Source organism: Dama dama, chromosome 12 (assembly GCF_033118175.1).
Source record: "Dama dama isolate Ldn47 chromosome 12, ASM3311817v1, whole genome shotgun sequence".
NCBI lineage: Eukaryota > Metazoa > Chordata > Mammalia > Artiodactyla > Cervidae > Dama > Dama dama.
Window position 1 is genome coordinate 35779249 of NC_083692.1, and position 16692 is coordinate 35795940.

Below are 16692 nucleotides of genomic sequence, written 5' to 3' on the forward strand. Positions count from 1 at the left end.
CTGCATCCACAGAAGGAAGGAGGAACTTGCCCTTTTATGGCACACAGCAGGGGACTGCCATCTGAGACCTGGGGTAATGTCATTCAGTGTGGTTAGAAAATATTTTGTACAACTCTCTCCGTTCGAATTAAGATCAGCCTGAATGTTTTTGAGCAGCTTCTGGGGAAGGTCTGAGTCAGGACCTGGCGCTTCTGTTCCCTAACTACTGGAAGTTAGCTGATTTGTAACCAGACTGAAAAATTCACAACCAATCTGTCATCCTCCAAACCAGCACTGGCCAAGCAGACAGAGGGGGTGGGTATGGAAAACAAAAGCAGGGACACAGATTCTTGGAGGTCTTGGTCAATGCTGTTTCTTCTGATTCCTCCCTGGCACCCTAGGAGTGTACACCTAGGTTATTTACTTTTTTCATAACACTCTTTCTCAACCTCACTTGTCCTGTGGTTACCCATTTGCCTTCCATCTTGTACTGGACCCCGAAGGCAAGAACCCAGCCTTACCATGTGATGCTGGCCCGCAGCTGGCAGTTCCTAAAACAAGGCAAGCTACTAGGTGGGTAGAGGTGTGGGTCCAGACAAGGTCTGCCTTGGACTTGAATGCAAGGTTCCGCCTGGGGCACCTTCCCGTGTACATACCTGAGCCTCCAGCTGACACTCAGTGAGGGCCATCATCTCTTCGTAGGTCATCTGGGAGAAGAGTGCGGCATACTTGTGCAGGCGGAGGCTTTTTAACCAGGCGGGAACATCTGTGGTGCACGATGTGCAGGACATGGGGAGAGAAATTGAGAGGGAAAGAGAGGAGATGACCAGAGATGTGGGAACAGAGGAAAGGAACGGAGATGGTGGTCAGAGAAAAGAAAAGGGGAAAAAAAATCATCTTGACGTTACTCGTTGTTTCATTTTGGCAGCAAATTACCAACTTAGAAGGCTTGGTCTAGTTCTGATATTCCCACTGTTGGGCTCCCTTTGTTTTATACCCGGGGGCCCCTGGGCTTCAGAGCACACAGCAATTCTTTAAAATTACATTCCAATTTGTGAGCATGTAGGTGGTTTTCTGGGCAGAGGGTCATCCACAGCTTCTATAGGATTCTCAAAGGGGTTCATAACCCCCCAGATGGCAAGGATTCACTGCTTTAGTCAGACTACTTCACTGTTGGTTTAGAAAGAACTGACTTAGAATGTTAAACTACATACGATGATCTTCATCCTCAAGATAATTTCTTTCTAGGTTTAATGCAGATCCCCATATGCTGTTCCCACTGCTTTCACAGTGATAGGGAAAATAAAACAAACAAACCAGGCATGGGTGACCATGGGTGGAGTCACTGTCATTAGCCTGATCATTCTTCTGCCTTCCTACACCCTAGTGGGAATCAGGGCATCCTGGACTCTAAACTACCACACAGTGTGTGTATGGCGGGGGGTGGGGGGGGGGGGGCGGGCGTGTTGCCGACCATTTCTTCAAGCTAAGGCATATATCTGAAATTGTCCTTGACTTTCTCCTTGAATGTCAACCCAATATCAGTTACAAAGCACATCTGAAATAAGTCTCATGTTTGGGATTCTACAGTTAGGAAAATTAAATAATAACTGTATTGAAAACCCACAGGAGAATTATTACCTTTCTAAGTACAACCAAAACGAAGCACTTGCCCATATTTTTTTGTCAGGGTTTTTGAGCAATAGGATCTTTGAGAAGTCTCTAGAATCATCTTCCCCAACCCCTGGCTTATTCTACAGATGACAGAATTAAGTCATAACATCTAGATCACAGGGCAAGTATGTGGTGAAACGGGGACCAGAGCCAGGTTGCCAGATTCCCAGATTTTTCCTATACTGTATCATCTTTTGTAGAATGAGGACCAATAATCCATCAATGGGAAGGCTGAATAAACAGTGACTTTATAGTCCTCTGAAATGCTGAAGCAATGGGAAAACGTTATTCAAGTTTTCTATGAATTATTACCCAGTATTAACCATGTTGATTGCAAGATATTGTCTATTGCTAAGTGCTTTATTCTGAGGCACTGACAGAGACCATAAACACTACAAAATAAGTAGGAACCTTCTAATTTTTTAATGTTTAAAGTAGTCAACTGGCATTAATTGAAGAGGCCTGGCCTACTCTGAAATCAGACCCTGCCTCCTGGGTGAACTGAATCTAGATTTAGGGAATGTAGGTATGGGATTACCACCTGAAACTCAAAATATAAAGTGGGGGAAAGTGGGCGGCCTGGCGAGGTTACTTTTTGATTTGCAGTCATATGAAGGCCAAAGAAGAGGAATTTCTGGAGAAACAGAATTGGATAACCAATGGCATTTTAAGAAAAGACTCAGTCATTTCAGGCAAAAAAAATCACTGATTCTGTGCTTCGAGGCCCTTCATTCTACTGTGACAAGTAGAGAGTCCCGCTGGGACCATCACTAACCGTAAAGAAATAGGGCTTCCCGAGATACATAGGACCAACCCCTATATCCCCCTCAACTCAAACTGTGGTTGGATCAAGAGTCCAGGTCATTCGCTTCCCTCATGTGATATCCTGGAGCTCTTTGACTAGACTTGATTCTCCTCCATGTTTTTGTTGCTGTTATGCTAATACTTCCACGGAGTGGGCAACAAATAGATACAGCTTCAGCTTTTAGGCCACCGACATGTTACTGCTTGGTCATCAGGTTTCAGGTTTGCTGTTTACATCTTTGAAAGGCCCCAAGCAGCTGTTCAGAAAACTCAGTGATCACGATTCAAAGAAGTCTGGGTAACCCAATGCCACACTTGGGTACAATCTGTCACAAAAGAGTATGGGGCAACTTCATGGGCTACATTTTCATTGGATGCCCTACAACTTAATTGTGCAAAATCTACTGATGATAAGACAAATAGAATCCTGAGCTACTAAATCATGTTGCAAACTGGTTGCTTTATAAGCCAAGATGACAATATGGTGTTTTAAGAGTCGGGGAGAGTGGGGCGCAAATCTCGGTGTGGCAAATCTCAGTCCAATCAGTGCTCATTTCTTTCTAGAAAAGTATTTTGACAACTAGAATTTTCCTGGTTAGAGGGATGAAGAGCCTGGCTCACTCATTTAATCAAAATATAGGTCACTGGGAATCATTTTCCTAGAAAAGGTTCCTATACAACTTTAGAACATGGTGAGTTAGACCTTCCTGAAGAGTTATTTCTGGATTTGTTCCAAGGAAATGCAAGCTCTTCTTGGCCATATGTCCCTTAGGCAGGCATGCTGATCTGCTCCTAGAGGGTCAGTTTCTAGCTCAGTGCTATGTGCACTCTCCTCTTACAACGTCAACTGATGAACAAAGAAGAGGAAATTCCACCTCTTAAAGAACGTAGCCTACTAACCTCTGCTCCCCACCCCACCCCCTGACTCCAGTTGGTGGTGAGGCACCTTCCTTTGCCAGGGATTAAAACAAAACTCCATTAAGACAGAAACAAACCAGAGAACTGAGTGCCTTGACCATTTCACTCCTCTGAAGCCAGGAATTCCAATGACTTGGGAGGCTAGATTCCCTAAGATGTTTGCCAGGGACAAACTCTAACTAAAAGCTCAGGTCCTTTCCCATGGTCCAGATGCTACATGGCTGGATGCAAAGCTGAGAACCAGCTAACTTAACCCCAGACCTTCTTTTCTTATTCTGCAAAGCTGTGGCTATGGTTGGAAGACATGGACAAACAGGGGTGTTTCCTGGAGCAGTGGATACGTGATTGAAAGCATGCATGCCTCTGGGCTCCTGCCTCTGGCTGGCACACAGTCGTTTAGCTTCATCGGGGCCATTTCTGATGGACAAGCCAATTCTCTTATGTAGTATGAGAAAGGTAAAGATGCTTTTACTATATGCTGACTTCCTTGCCAAGTGTGGGCATCCTGATATCTGCTCATTCAGTGTTGACTAAATGCCTGTTATAGGGGCCAGGCATGTCCCTGCCATCAAGGAGTTTTTAATCCAAAAAGAAAGGCTAACTTACAAAAAAAATGTATAAAAGTTGCAGGACAAGTGCTAATTCTACTCAAAGTTCTGCGGAATGGGCACAGAATAATGGGCATTTGGGTTGGCCTTGGGGAGTGAGGAGTAGCTTCACAGTAGCATTAGTCCTCGACTCACTGGGCAGACCATAACGAGGAAGCCGTCTCAGGAAGCAGGAGCAGTGTATAAGCGAGGCTGAGATCCAAGAGAGCATTCCAGGCCAAGCAAAGGCTTGGGTGAATGCTAGAGAAGAGCTTAGACACCAGCTAGGACAAACAGGTAGGGGCCAGATGACTGGGATTTGTAATGCCAAAACCAGGAAAGTTGACCTATGCTTGGGTGATGGAGGAATTGCTGAAATCTGAGCAATAGAGGCAGAATAAGATGCGTATGTGAGATCAGGGAAGGCTGTTGATGTCAAGGCAGGGCTGGAGAATGTGGGAGTGGAGGTCAGGGGATAAATCCAAACCCTCCAAGATGGCTGGGGAGGGCAGTGGAGAAGGAAAAGACATAAATCCACAGCCCCTGAATATCAAGGAAGAACAGGGAGTGAGGGAGGGAAAGGAGCCTAAGACAGCTCCTGAGTCAGGTTTGGTGGGAAAGTTCAGGGGAGCAGCTGGTCTGGGGTGAGAGGAGAGAGACGGTGAATGCCACTCTAGGTCAGCTGAGTGTCATCGCCTTGAGCCATCCAGATGGAGGACAACTGATCAAGATCTCTGAAGAGGAGGCTGAGCTCGGAGCCACTTCCCTCATCAGTAGCACATGGTAGTCGTTTCAGCCACAGAAGTGGGTGAGACCCTCAGGGAAGGAGGGAGGGCCCAGGTGGAGCCCTGGAAGCACTGGGCCTTTAGAGGAAGGTGTGGGAAAAGAAGCCCGTGAAGGAAACTGACAAGAGGAGGGTAAAGGGTAGGAGGTTTCTGGGAGAAAATGGTGTTATCCATTTGCAGACCACCATGCCACAGGGTCCATCCTTATGAAGCTCCTCTAGATCCTGCTGCAGTCCATAGTGGTTTATCTTCTCAGGGCCATTTTTGATAATAGTACTTCACCCATTTTTCATACGCCCTCTCTACCTCTTGGTCTTCACCAATGGGATCGAGTTTCCAATTACACTGATTTCTATTTACCTTTTAGAGTTTGTATAAATCAGCCACAGAGAGGCTTTGTGGTACACACACCAGCTTATACAGAATCTGGGCTCTGATTAAAACTTGGGCTGCTTTGCTCAAATGCCTCCTGCTGGAATACTATTCAAGTCAATAGGCTGGTGCAGCACCTATCCAACAAACAAGGAGGCCCAGCAAGAGAGAAAGATGGAAGTGATACTGCGAAGAGCCCACTACGGGGAGCGATATAAAGGGCAGGGAGTAAGGCGTCCCTGGAAAAGAGAACCATGAACCATCACATCCTCATTTTCCATAAGAAGCTTCACTGTGGTGGTCCTGGAAACTGCAATGGAAGAGCAGCTCCCATTCGCCACAGAAAGCCAGGCTAATCTCAAACAACTCCCTCCTTCTCTCCAAGACCCGACCGCATCCTTGGTCTTTGAGGGAGAGAAGAACGAACTTAGGAGGAAAAAGGGACTAATTCTTCAGTGTTGAAGTCAGAAGGAAAACATGTCTTTCAAAAATGAAGAACAGAAGTCTAGCAGCACCAGCGAGATAATTAGAGCCCGTGTGTATTTTTGACCAGAGCGGAATGAACAACACTACTCTGTTCCACTAGTAGCAGTAGTGTTTAGTCGTGCCTGACTCTTGCGACCCCACGGACTGTAGCCCACCAGGCTCCTCTGTCCATGGAAATCTCCAAGCAAGAATATTGGAGTGGGTAGCCATTCCCTTCTCCATGGATCTTTCTGACCCAGCGATTGAACCTGTGTCTCTTGCACTGCATGCAGATTCTTTACTGTTTGGGTCACAAGGGAAGCCATATTCTGTTCCAGGCTCTGAGCGAAAGAAAGAAGGCTCCTTGGTCTCTGGTCCCTGCGAAGCTGAGAAGGGGCTACACCATCCTGGACATGTCCATGGTGGCTTCTGGCTTCCACGCTGGTGGGGAGCATGTGTGGGTCTTGGAGGACACAGAGATGGCTGAGTTTGGGTAAAATAACCACTCAGAAGGGTTAGGTACAAAGAGAGGGACTAAATTTTTCGCAGTTTCCATTGGCTATGACATTCCTAAGCGGTGTTCTACTCCCGGCCTGCTTTGCATCAGTAGCGGCTGGGTTCCATCTTGAAAGCTGTGCTTGAAGTACTTCAGCAGAAGACACACATTTGGTAAGGAATAGTGGTAGTCTCATGACTGTTAGAATTTGGGGGTTTCCTGGGGATTTGCTTTTCAAAGACATCAGGGCTTCTCAGCCTATCTGAGAAGAGGGAGCACAAGTCTGAACCTATTAGGACCTAACCACAAAGGTCGTATGTTGGCATTTGGAAATAAAGAAAGCGAAGTAAATTTACTAAATCCTGGCCTTTAAGTTAGATGAATTTAAGACGGCATCTAGAAAGTCAGCTTTCAGAAAATATTAACTTGTTCCCGTGACAGCCATGCTGAAAAGTGTCCCAGCCACACACGGGGCTATGTCACTCCCTCTCTGTCACTCACACCCTTATGACCCTCAGAAACTGGATTCACAACCTTTCTTACAAAGGTTTCTGATGGGTTCCTTTGTCTTACAAAAATCACACTTCTCAATATATATTTTTTTCTAATCTCGTTCTAAGACAAGCAGAAGTTCAAAGGTCTACATTTCAAAAATAACTCAAAACCCCAAACGAGCTATTTCAGAATAGGCAATATTATTTCCTTTGCTATGGAGAAAAAATATAAGTTTCATTGAAGAAAGATTCTTTAGAAAAGAAAAACTGAGCTTATTTTCAGTCACTGGTCCCCTCCACTCTTAACTGCTATGTTTCTATCAAGGTTACTGGAACCAAAGCTTTCTATTTTGCCTTTATCATGTCTACAGGCAAACAATGTAAGTTTCAATTACCCCTATATTTTTATACTAACAGAACGCCACGCCTCCTAAGTATACCAGCCACTATTAATTTGTAATGGTGAGGCTGAAGCTCACATCAAGAGAAGCAGATCCCAGCCCCCCACCTCTACCCCTCTCACGCTGACAACTGCAATGAGAAAATCTTGGCGCTTCTAGGGAGCCTAAATCTTTCTTTTTGGCTGCATCCAATGGCATATGGGACCTTAGTTCTCTCACTATGGATCAAATCTGCACCCCACTGGACTGGAAGTGCAGAGCCTTAAACACTGGACCACCAGGGAAGTCCATTAGAAGCCTAAATCTACGGGACTTAGCCAGAAGTCCTAGATCTACTTCACTAGCCTAAATCTACTTCGCTAGCCAGAAGCCTAGTGAATCCCCCACATGAACTACACAGAGGGAGGCAGAATGCTAAAACTGCGCAGGGGAGGAGAGGAGCGAGGGCTGCTGGGGAGACTGGGCCAGGGGAGAGCATGGTGCAGGGTGGCCCTGGCTGGCACGCCTCCACTGGACTCTTCTACAGGTGCCCAACTCAGCCTGCTCCACTCCATCCCCTCAGTCTGTTTCTTTTCCTATTAACTATTTGCTATTGATGATACCATGGGCTACCCAGATGTCCCAGGCAAAAAACTGGGCATCGTCCTCAATTCCTCCTGCTCTATCTATCCCTGTCTACATTCAATCAGCGCCATTCAATTCAGAGCTCTCTCAAGCCTATCTTATCGAAGACCCCACGAACACACTCCTTTTGTCTCCTTTGCTCGGCTGGGTCCAAATTCATTTTTCTCCTTGGTTACTGAAACACCCCCCACCTCTCAGTTGGCCTCCAAATCCAGAATTCCCTCCCCGTCCTCTACCTTGACACAATTCCCACTCTTCCTTTCAGGTCCTATGTCTAACGTGTAAATCTAAACAGCTCATTTCTGCTGCTACATTCCTTCAATATCAGGATAAAAGCCCCAATCTTTTGCAAAGCCTAGCATCTGGCTTTTCCCTCTCCCAAGACTGTGTTCCCATGGGCCCTCAAGCCATCAGATGATGCACTTGGTCAAGCTGTCTCATAACCATGCTTTCAGGCATACTGTTGCCTCCGCACAGAATGCCCTTCCCTCACCTTATGTATTTGGCTAATCTGTAATCCTGCTCCAAGCTGAGGCTCCAGGCCTCTCCCCCTCCAGGAACTTTCCTTGACTCCCCTCCACTTGAATCAGGGCCCTCCGTGCTGCCTGCCTCGATCCAGGGCGAGCCTCTGAGACAAAATATTTTCACAGCTGCGCACATGCATTGGGCCCCTCACATTATAGCGAGTCCCCTGAGGCAGGAACCATCTCCTTCACCTCTGTCTCCCCAATAACTATTCCAAAGCCTCTCTCAGCAAGTGCTCAAGAAAGGCAGCTGACTTGACGAGCACAAAAATGAAACCTGTTAACCAGCCTTTCTTCCTTGTCTCTGTTTCCATTGAACAGTCACATCACTCAGCAACAGCCCTGGACTTCGAAGTCTCCAGGTGCTGAGTTTACACAAAAATTCTAAAGATATGATGCTAATAGAAGGGGCACATGTGCTTCTTCCCCCAATGAAATTCTATTCTCCATTTCTTTTTCTTGGAAGGGCGTGGTTTTTTTCCCTCTTCTTGGCCGCCTAAAGGCTTTGTGTGAGGGAAGGGTAAGCGAGCACGTTAGGTTCATGTGATATAGAGGAAGAGAAGAACATAATTGAGTATTCAACCTAGAATCAAGAATCTTTCCCCTGAAATAAATAAGTCACAATGAAGTTTTCACAAAGAATATGGAGAACTGAATTTAGAAACCACAATCAGCATATTCAGTCCAAACATGTATAACCAGTAGCCTCTGTGAGGCATCTTAAAGAGGAAACTTTCATATTCCCATTCAGGGTCCCACTTCTGTTCATTAATTGCTAGTTGAGTAGCTGATCCCATGATTCCCTGAGCCTGAGATATTAGTCTGAGATCCCTACTGCCAGGGACATCCACTCTGTGCCTTGGAGCTGACTTAAACCTTCGGGATGGGTGTTCACTATAAAAGGAAAAACAAAGCAAAGTGGGCAGATGATGTTAATCCTCTGAGAGCGGGAACTGATCTACTTGTGAGAGAACTTAGTGACAATCCCTGGCAGGGAACGCTGACACCAAGACAAAAAGAGAGATGGATGTTTGTGAAAAATAAAAAGGGCAGGAATGCTGGGCCCTGAGCTGTATTTCCCACTCCTGACCCAAGAGGCACATTCCTAAGGGACAGTGTAGCCAATCCTGGCTCATCTGTCTGGATGGAAAGGAAGGCTAGGATGAACACAGCATTTCAGCAAGGTATGCGCAGCTGCTGGCAAGAAAGATGAATTCACACTAAATTAAGCTCAATTACGGGAATTTTTGTTCTTTTCCCAAGGTGTGGGGTGAGGGCTGACATGCATCCCCTGGAGGTTTGGAACGCCTCCAGATTCTACTACAGATTCCATGTTGTTCTCGTAAGCTGGGCGTTTAAAGAGTAGGAAAATAGCAATCAGATGATGGCATCCTGAGATGGACCAGAACGGGGCTTTAAAAGGCCGGCACTCCTGCCAAAGGGCCCGGTCACAGAAAGGAAGAGACGAGGATCCAAGAGGAAGAGCTGGCTCTCTTTAAAGGCCCTTCATTTGATTTCAGATTTCATTTCTCAGAAAAATACGAATTAATTTGGAAATTGAACCTGGCCTCTGCTCTGGGACAGGGGAATTGAATGACATACTCTTAGGGTAGGCTTGTTACGGGCTGCTTCTGTGCTCTCCTGGGAGGCCATTCTGAGCAGCATCTGGTGGCAGGAGTCCCCAGGGGGGTGGCCTTCAAGGGAAGATGGTACCAGGTGGGGTGGGGAGGGGAATTCGTGGGGCACAAACGCTGGCCCCAACCCTCTGGGATGACGCTGTTTTCAGGTGTGGATGTTTCTACAGCTTGACTTATCAGCTGAACCGCAAATATACTTTTTCCAAACACAGAACGTTTCATCCTCTCTCATGTTCCTTCAAATAGGTGTTTCTATTTAATTTGCTAAGAACTTTATACTTTGAATCCCTTGCAATTCTTCGGGACAGGGACAGTTCAAAAATTCAGCAGAAGGTGGATACATACAGAAGAGCGTCCTCTGTTTAGTCCCATCACCAAATAGCACGTTTCTGACCACTCGTCTTGGGCCTATAAAGACAATTTTGGATGTAAAATCTTGTCTGCATCACCTTCTGATCAAAGAAGCTCTGAGGGGACAATTCGCACCAGTTTTAAAGGAAGGAATCGAAGAAGCTGATACACGGGATGTTCCTTGAACTTTGGAATATTTTGGCTCTTACTCTTAAACAGGGATAGGACATCAATTCCATTTTTCTCTCCTTCATGTCTCTTTAAAAGCCTACTGTCACTACTACTAATGAGTAGTGACTTTCTCATCTCTAAAAGTCAGCATGCAATGGGCAAACCTTCACCTGCTCTGAGAGAATGTCTAAAGTATACAGAGCGCTTCAGAATAAAAAACACAGAATGAAAGATAACAAAGAAAAGAAAGTCAAAGGAAAAAAGAAAGAAAAGACGATGAAGCTCCTCTAAGCAGATGGTGAACCCAGTGTCCCGGAGAACAAGGACTTCCCACAAGACCCTCTAAGCCCTTCAACAGGAAGGCCAGGCCTCCTTCCCATGGTTACCAGTTAGAACCTCACATCCACTGTCTTGGAAACCATTTGTCCAGACACCCCACTTGTCCAGACACTCGACTTCACTTGGAAAGAAGCAAGTCCAGAGAAACACTGGCTCCACCCTTCTTGGTCCAAGCATGGCTGAGCCATCCCTGCTGCCCATGCCCTGGGGCCCAGCAGCTTGAGCGCAGAACTCAAAAATAGGTTTTGGGAGGTCTCCAAAATTATGACACATTCCCCCGGAAACTATGAAAGATATATATAAGAGGACATACACCCTCTCCCTGCCAAAAGGGGCCATCGCTTCTGAGGCCTGTTAAACACCTTCAAATGACCCATTTGTACCACCTGAGAGAGAAAAAAACATCAAGATGAGCCCCATCTGTTTTGGACACTCAGCACAGTATCCATCACGGATGGCGCTGGGATGAGAGGATGCTGGCCTGAGCAGCTGGGAGGGACGGATACTCCAGGAAAGTGGCTTCACATCAGGTTCATTTCCCCTGGTTGACAGGCTCCATTTTCAGCCTCAGGCTCACTTACAACCAGCACCTGGCGAGCAGTGGGCATCTCTCTGTGCCACGCCTCTGTGGTGGGGAGGGGGCTCAGTTCCCAGCCTCCTGTGTCAACACTAATCCTTCTCAAGGGAAAGATCAGAAACAGCACAACCTCAGGATTGTGTACACCATCAATGAGGGCGCTCTCAGAGCCTCCTGTCAGCATTGTAGTCCCAGGGGCATGACTAGCTCTTGTATCTCCATCTAAATTGTTATTAGTGTGTCTCTGATGAGCATCTTTCCCTGAGGCCTTCCCAGCCCTTGAACAACTTGTATCTAAAAATACAGAATGTGCGTATCCTCTTTGAACCTACCATGGATAATTTGGAAATCTCTATCTCTCGATGAGTATCTTTAGAAGAGGAGAGATTTACAGGGCAGTGAAGGAACATTTATTGATGCTGCACAAAAGGTCTTTATCACCTGTATGCAAATCCGTTATCAGCCTTAAAACACTGTCAGCAAGTCTCACTGTTATTTTTTTCACGTCCCTTCAACAGATGCAGAGAAAAGGGTTTGCAGGTTTCTCTGGATATCAAAGGGAAAGGGAGAGAGGAAAGGAAGCACCAGTACGATTCTACACTAAGAGAGATTTTAAAAAAAGATCCTATGGTTTGTTTTGCTAAATTATTGACGGTTCCCTGGCCAGAGCAGTGAGGTAGAAGGCTGGAGCAGATCAACGTCTATACAGACAGGGCAGACCAAGGAACGGATGTGCAAACAGTAGATGCTATCGCCGCCAGCTGTGACTCATTTAATTGCAAGTCACTGCATTCAGAAAAAAAATAAAATAAAAAGGAAAAAGGAGGGCGTTGACCTCTCCTGCTCTTCCCAGGTTTTGGCAAGCAGCCCTCGAAGGGGAATCCGAGCCCTTTCCGCCATGGTCAACCCCAGAGCTCGGCAAGGGAGGGGCCTCCCATCAGCCCAGGGAGGGGTGGGCTCCTTCCTCCTGGCTGACTACCTCTCTCCTCACCCTTCTGACTCCAAATCAAGGGAGGGGCTCTGTTGCCGGTGGTTTTGTCACTCACCTTTCATACCACTACCTTCTTCTTGGAATGTGTTACGAGCAGTGGTCTGATCTTCTAAGTGTTCACTCCCACCACTTCCTGAAGAGGCTACACTGCTTTGTGGAGACAGGGGGGCATGATCGGATGGGAGGCACTGGGGTCCTCTAGCTCGTAAGTCCTCATGAGACATCCATCCATGTCCTAGAGGCTGGTTTGGCACATTCATGGGTGGGGTAAGGGACACAGATCGTTTCAAAGGGCTGTGGTGTGCCTGGCCTGAGAGAACTGGAAAAAAAAAAATAAAATGAAATAGGTTATTCCCCCCCTTTAGCCTGGGCCACAGAAGAACCCACAGTACCTCTTAACCCTGAGAGATGGCGCTGTCTGATCGCTGCATCCGGGGCCATGGGGTGGCTCTTCCCTTTGGGGTGGTTAAAAAGGATTGTCTGTACCTGTGGGTGAGTTGGGCTCTCCGAGGAGGCTACACCTATAAGGCCCACACCTGTGACCTTCACCTCTGTAGGTCGGTATCTGTTTTCAGTTCTAACTGTGGAAATCAGGATTCGGAGCAGTAGACCCCCAAATCAGGTGAGGATTGACAGCCTGCCTGGCAAAGTAGCGATCTGCCAAGATGGAAAAGAACATGTCCTGGCCAGTTTTTTCTGGTGGGGCGGGGAGGGGGGACCACACAAAACCGGACATGACCCATGTCATTAGGGTGGACTTTCTGGAAGGGGAGGGCAGACCACTCATCGTTGGCAATCTTGGCTAGGCTGAACTAGCAGAAGTGGACTAGTTCTTCCAACCAGGAATCAGGGGAGCTGTCACCTCTGAAAGGGGTACAGGCGCAAAAAGGGGCCTGAGACGAACAGGGACCTCAGGGTATGGGACACTGCAGCTGCGTGTGAAAGGGCCGATTCTCTCCCTTGGCTTTGCAGGTTAATGCCAGACTTTACATGAGAACACTTCCAGGTAACAAGGCTTTCATTCAGAAGCCAGTGGGGTGCTCTCTGTAAGCCGGGAACAGTTTTCCCCAGCATGTGCAGCCCTTCTGCACAGCAGGCAACATCTGTGTAGCCCCCATTTTTAATTTCTTTTCCAGAAAACCAGGAAAAAGCAACAAAACTCACATATAACTAGCCAAATTAAATTGAGGTCATTCAAGGGAGGGATTTAACCAAAATCAACGCCGAGGGAGCCGACGTTACCCTTGGTTGGTTTTTCTGGGCGTGTAAAGTGACAGCTTTACAAAATAAGTCTATTCATAACTTTCTCTCTGTGCTGGCCCCTGACAGGTCCAGTTTATTTTGACTGCTGCAGTGCTAACATGGAATTGAGCCACATGCATTTTTAAACATTTTTCAGGGAAGCCATTAAGTTCCATGTAGGGCTCTATCCCCTCCAATGAGGTATGATATTTACTCTCCCAAGTCCGGACTAGCACTGCTTTGCTGGCATTAATCCTTCTGGTGTTTTTTAGCCAGCAGACTTGACATCCCAGTGTGAGAAGTTCTGCTTTCTGTTAAACTGCATTTCTGGTGGGGCAGCATCCACATAAAGATGTGAACAGCAGGCTCTCCTGCCCCCACTTAAAAACATAAAGACCAGAGCCAAAAGGCTGAGTGTTTGCAAAAAGTGTGTTTGAGACAGTAGTGGTGTGGGGAGGCCGCTCATGGTCAGTTGGCATTACCCAGGCCCAAGAGCAATGGAGTTCACACCCCTGCTGTCCATATTTCTGTTTGGCTTCATGCGGCCAGAAGCGCAGCTTTGTTGTGAAAGAAGGACAATCAGAAGGGCCAGAAACTTCTTTATGAACAAAAAAGGGAGGAAAAAAAGGGAGCTGCCAATTTTACTATCTGTAACCTGAGAAATTTCTAATTTGGGTAGATTCTAGCAAAGGCAAGGGATTATCAATAATTTCAAAATATGCAAAGGAACATTTTTTATTTTTTTGATTCTAACAGGCTGAAACAGCTTGTATTTCTGCTAAATAGACTTAAGGAAGAAGCTCTTTTAAGAGGCTCCCTGCAAAATGCATTGCTACCTGGTTGGATCTGAATTAGCGAGAGAAAAAGAAAAAAAAAAAAAAGCAGAAAAAGAAAAAATAAAAAGGAAGCAGCAGCAAAAATGAAGAGAGAAGCCAACAGGAAGAAAAGCCAGACATCCAGAAAATTCATTTCATGCCTGTCTAAGTATTTATACAAAATTGGGTGGACTTGTTCAGGGCTGCCCCAAGTGATGGGACTTTCCAGCTTAGACGTCTTTGCTTCCTGGCACCCCTGCAACCATTTCAGAATACCTGGTGGGTGCTCTGAATGGCGCTAGCCAGGTGGGCCCAGAGTGGAAAGGCGGGGGTGGGGGTGGGGGCTCCTCTTCACAGCCAGGATTAGAGTGAGCCCCAAACCATAAAAGCAAGCCTTTCCCAGAGAGACATACACCCAAAGCTAATGGAACCCTTAGCACCCTACCTGGTTACAGGCAATAACTGAATCCATCACCATGAGTGTGATAATAAGCTAAGAGAGTCGCCATCCTTGGATGCAGAGAACAATACCACACACGGGTAGCAGTTGAATTCCAGTATTAGATGAAGCCAATTTGCTTCTTTCCATCAAAAGTTTTCTTAAAATTCATGTTAGTTCCCCACTGACAAGCATCCTTGCAGAGGCTGTCAGTGTCCAAGGAATCCACTAGATGTTTACCTAACTTGCTGGGACTTATAGGGATTCATTCATAAAAACCTAGACCCATTTCTTCATATGCTCCTGCCTTGACTGAGGTCATAGGGGATATGGCATGAATTTGGTCTCTGTCTCTTGGGCTTCTCTTGTGGCTCAGCTGGTAAAGAATCCGCCCGCAATGTGGGAGACCTGGGTTCGATCTCTGGGTTGGGAAGATCCCCTGGAGAAGGAAAAGGCTACCCACACCAGTATTCAGGTCTGAAGAATTCCAGGGACTGTATAGTTCATGGGTTTGCAAAGAGTCGGACACGACTGAGCGACTTTCACTCTAATAAAAATCACTTATACCTGAGGTACCAGGGCTTTTCCCCAGGGACTCTCTACCTAAGGTCTCACTGGGTCTGTATCAGACAGACTCCTACAGTTGGCACCAAAGTCAGAAATGTCCCCTTAGGAGTGAACCTGCTGTAGCAACAAGCAAAATGTCTCCCACTAAGCTTCTGCTTTGCAGAGAGGGCCATGGATTTAGAGTCAGGGTGGCACACCCTGACATGAAAGCCAAGCTGTGCATGGCAAATGCCTCATTTCTCCAAAAGGGACTGAGGCCTTCGGGAAGGAGGCTGGAGCAGGTGACAGGTGACCTGCCCACGGGGCCACTTTGGGGTGAAGACAGATCTTTCGGTGGAGCTAATAGTGATCACAAAGCCGAATTTGGTGTTACTTCATGTGCTGGGGGACTTTGATTGCCATAAATTAGCAGAGGAAAGAATAAATGCCGTGGACAGAGAGAGTGTAAGACCACAGACTGCACAGCGGTGGATGAATGAGCTGGCCAAGAGCAGAGGGTGCATGGCTGTCCCGCCGTTCCATTTTCTTTTCAACCAAAAGTATTCATCTGAAGTGGTGTTACATAGAGGAAGAATGGATATTCAGGTGAAAATAAATGAATGAAAGTCCTTTTCCTACAAGTAGAGAGGGGAGAGCAGGGAAGGCAGGCTTCTGAGAAGTTTTTCACACTGTGTTAGTCTCCCCAGAATAACTCTAGCTAGAGGCAGGCCTTCTGAACGTTCTCAGCGGCTGACTGCTGCGTGGCAGACAACAGCACACGCTCCATTCAGACTTAAGCTGCCCCAGAGTAATATTCAAATGCTGCAGAATTAAGCACAATTTGAAAAAAAAAAAAAAAAAAAAAAACACCTCACTTTAGATTAGAAGTTGGCAAGTTCCAGCAGAATTGAGGTCTTGAATTTGTGACTTCATAATAATGAGGGTTGAGGGGACAGCATGTTTCAAGGGGAGAGGATTCATTCTAATAATTGCCCAGGAGGGCAACACTGTAACCCTTGCTCTTGAGAAAACTGAAGCTAAGACTTAATAATGAGTATAGAGTCAATATCCCTTATATTTTTAGGAATCGCTACAAGAAATTTCAGGTATGTACACTTATATATGGGGCTTCCCTGGTGGCTCAGCTGGTAAAGAATCCACCTGCAATGCAGGAGACCCCAGTTCGATTTCTAGGTGGGGGAGATCCCCTGGAGGAGAGATAGGCTACCCAGTCCAGTATTCATGGGCTTCCCTGGTGGTGCAGATATCTGCCTGCAATGCGGGAGACCTGGGTTCAATCCCTGGGTTGGGAAGACTCGCCTAGAGGAAGGCATGGCAACCCACTCCAGTATTCTTGCCTGGAGAATCCCCATGGACAGAGGAGCCTGGCGGGCTACAGTCCATGGGGTCACAAAGGTTCGGACATGACTGAGCGACTAAGCACAGCACAGCACACTTACA

The 16692-nt window shown here is 46.6% G+C and overlaps 1 protein-coding gene across 3 annotated transcripts in view; it reads right to left on the reverse strand.

The window, feature by feature from the left end:
- The window catches only part of SAMD4A (sterile alpha motif domain containing 4A), a 221637-nt gene that overhangs the window by 41868 nt on the left and 163077 nt on the right, over positions 1-16692 (reverse strand). For 2 of the 3 annotated variants that reach the window (XM_061157011.1, XM_061157013.1), the window contains exons 4-5: positions 12245-12508; positions 636-745 (exon numbers count right to left, since the gene is read on the reverse strand). In XM_061157011.1, the coding sequence (XP_061012994.1) occupies positions 636-745; positions 12245-12508 (374 nt within the window). The remainder of the gene's footprint in view (positions 1-635; positions 746-12244; positions 12509-16692) is intronic. The other variant, XM_061157014.1, reaches the window with a different exon arrangement.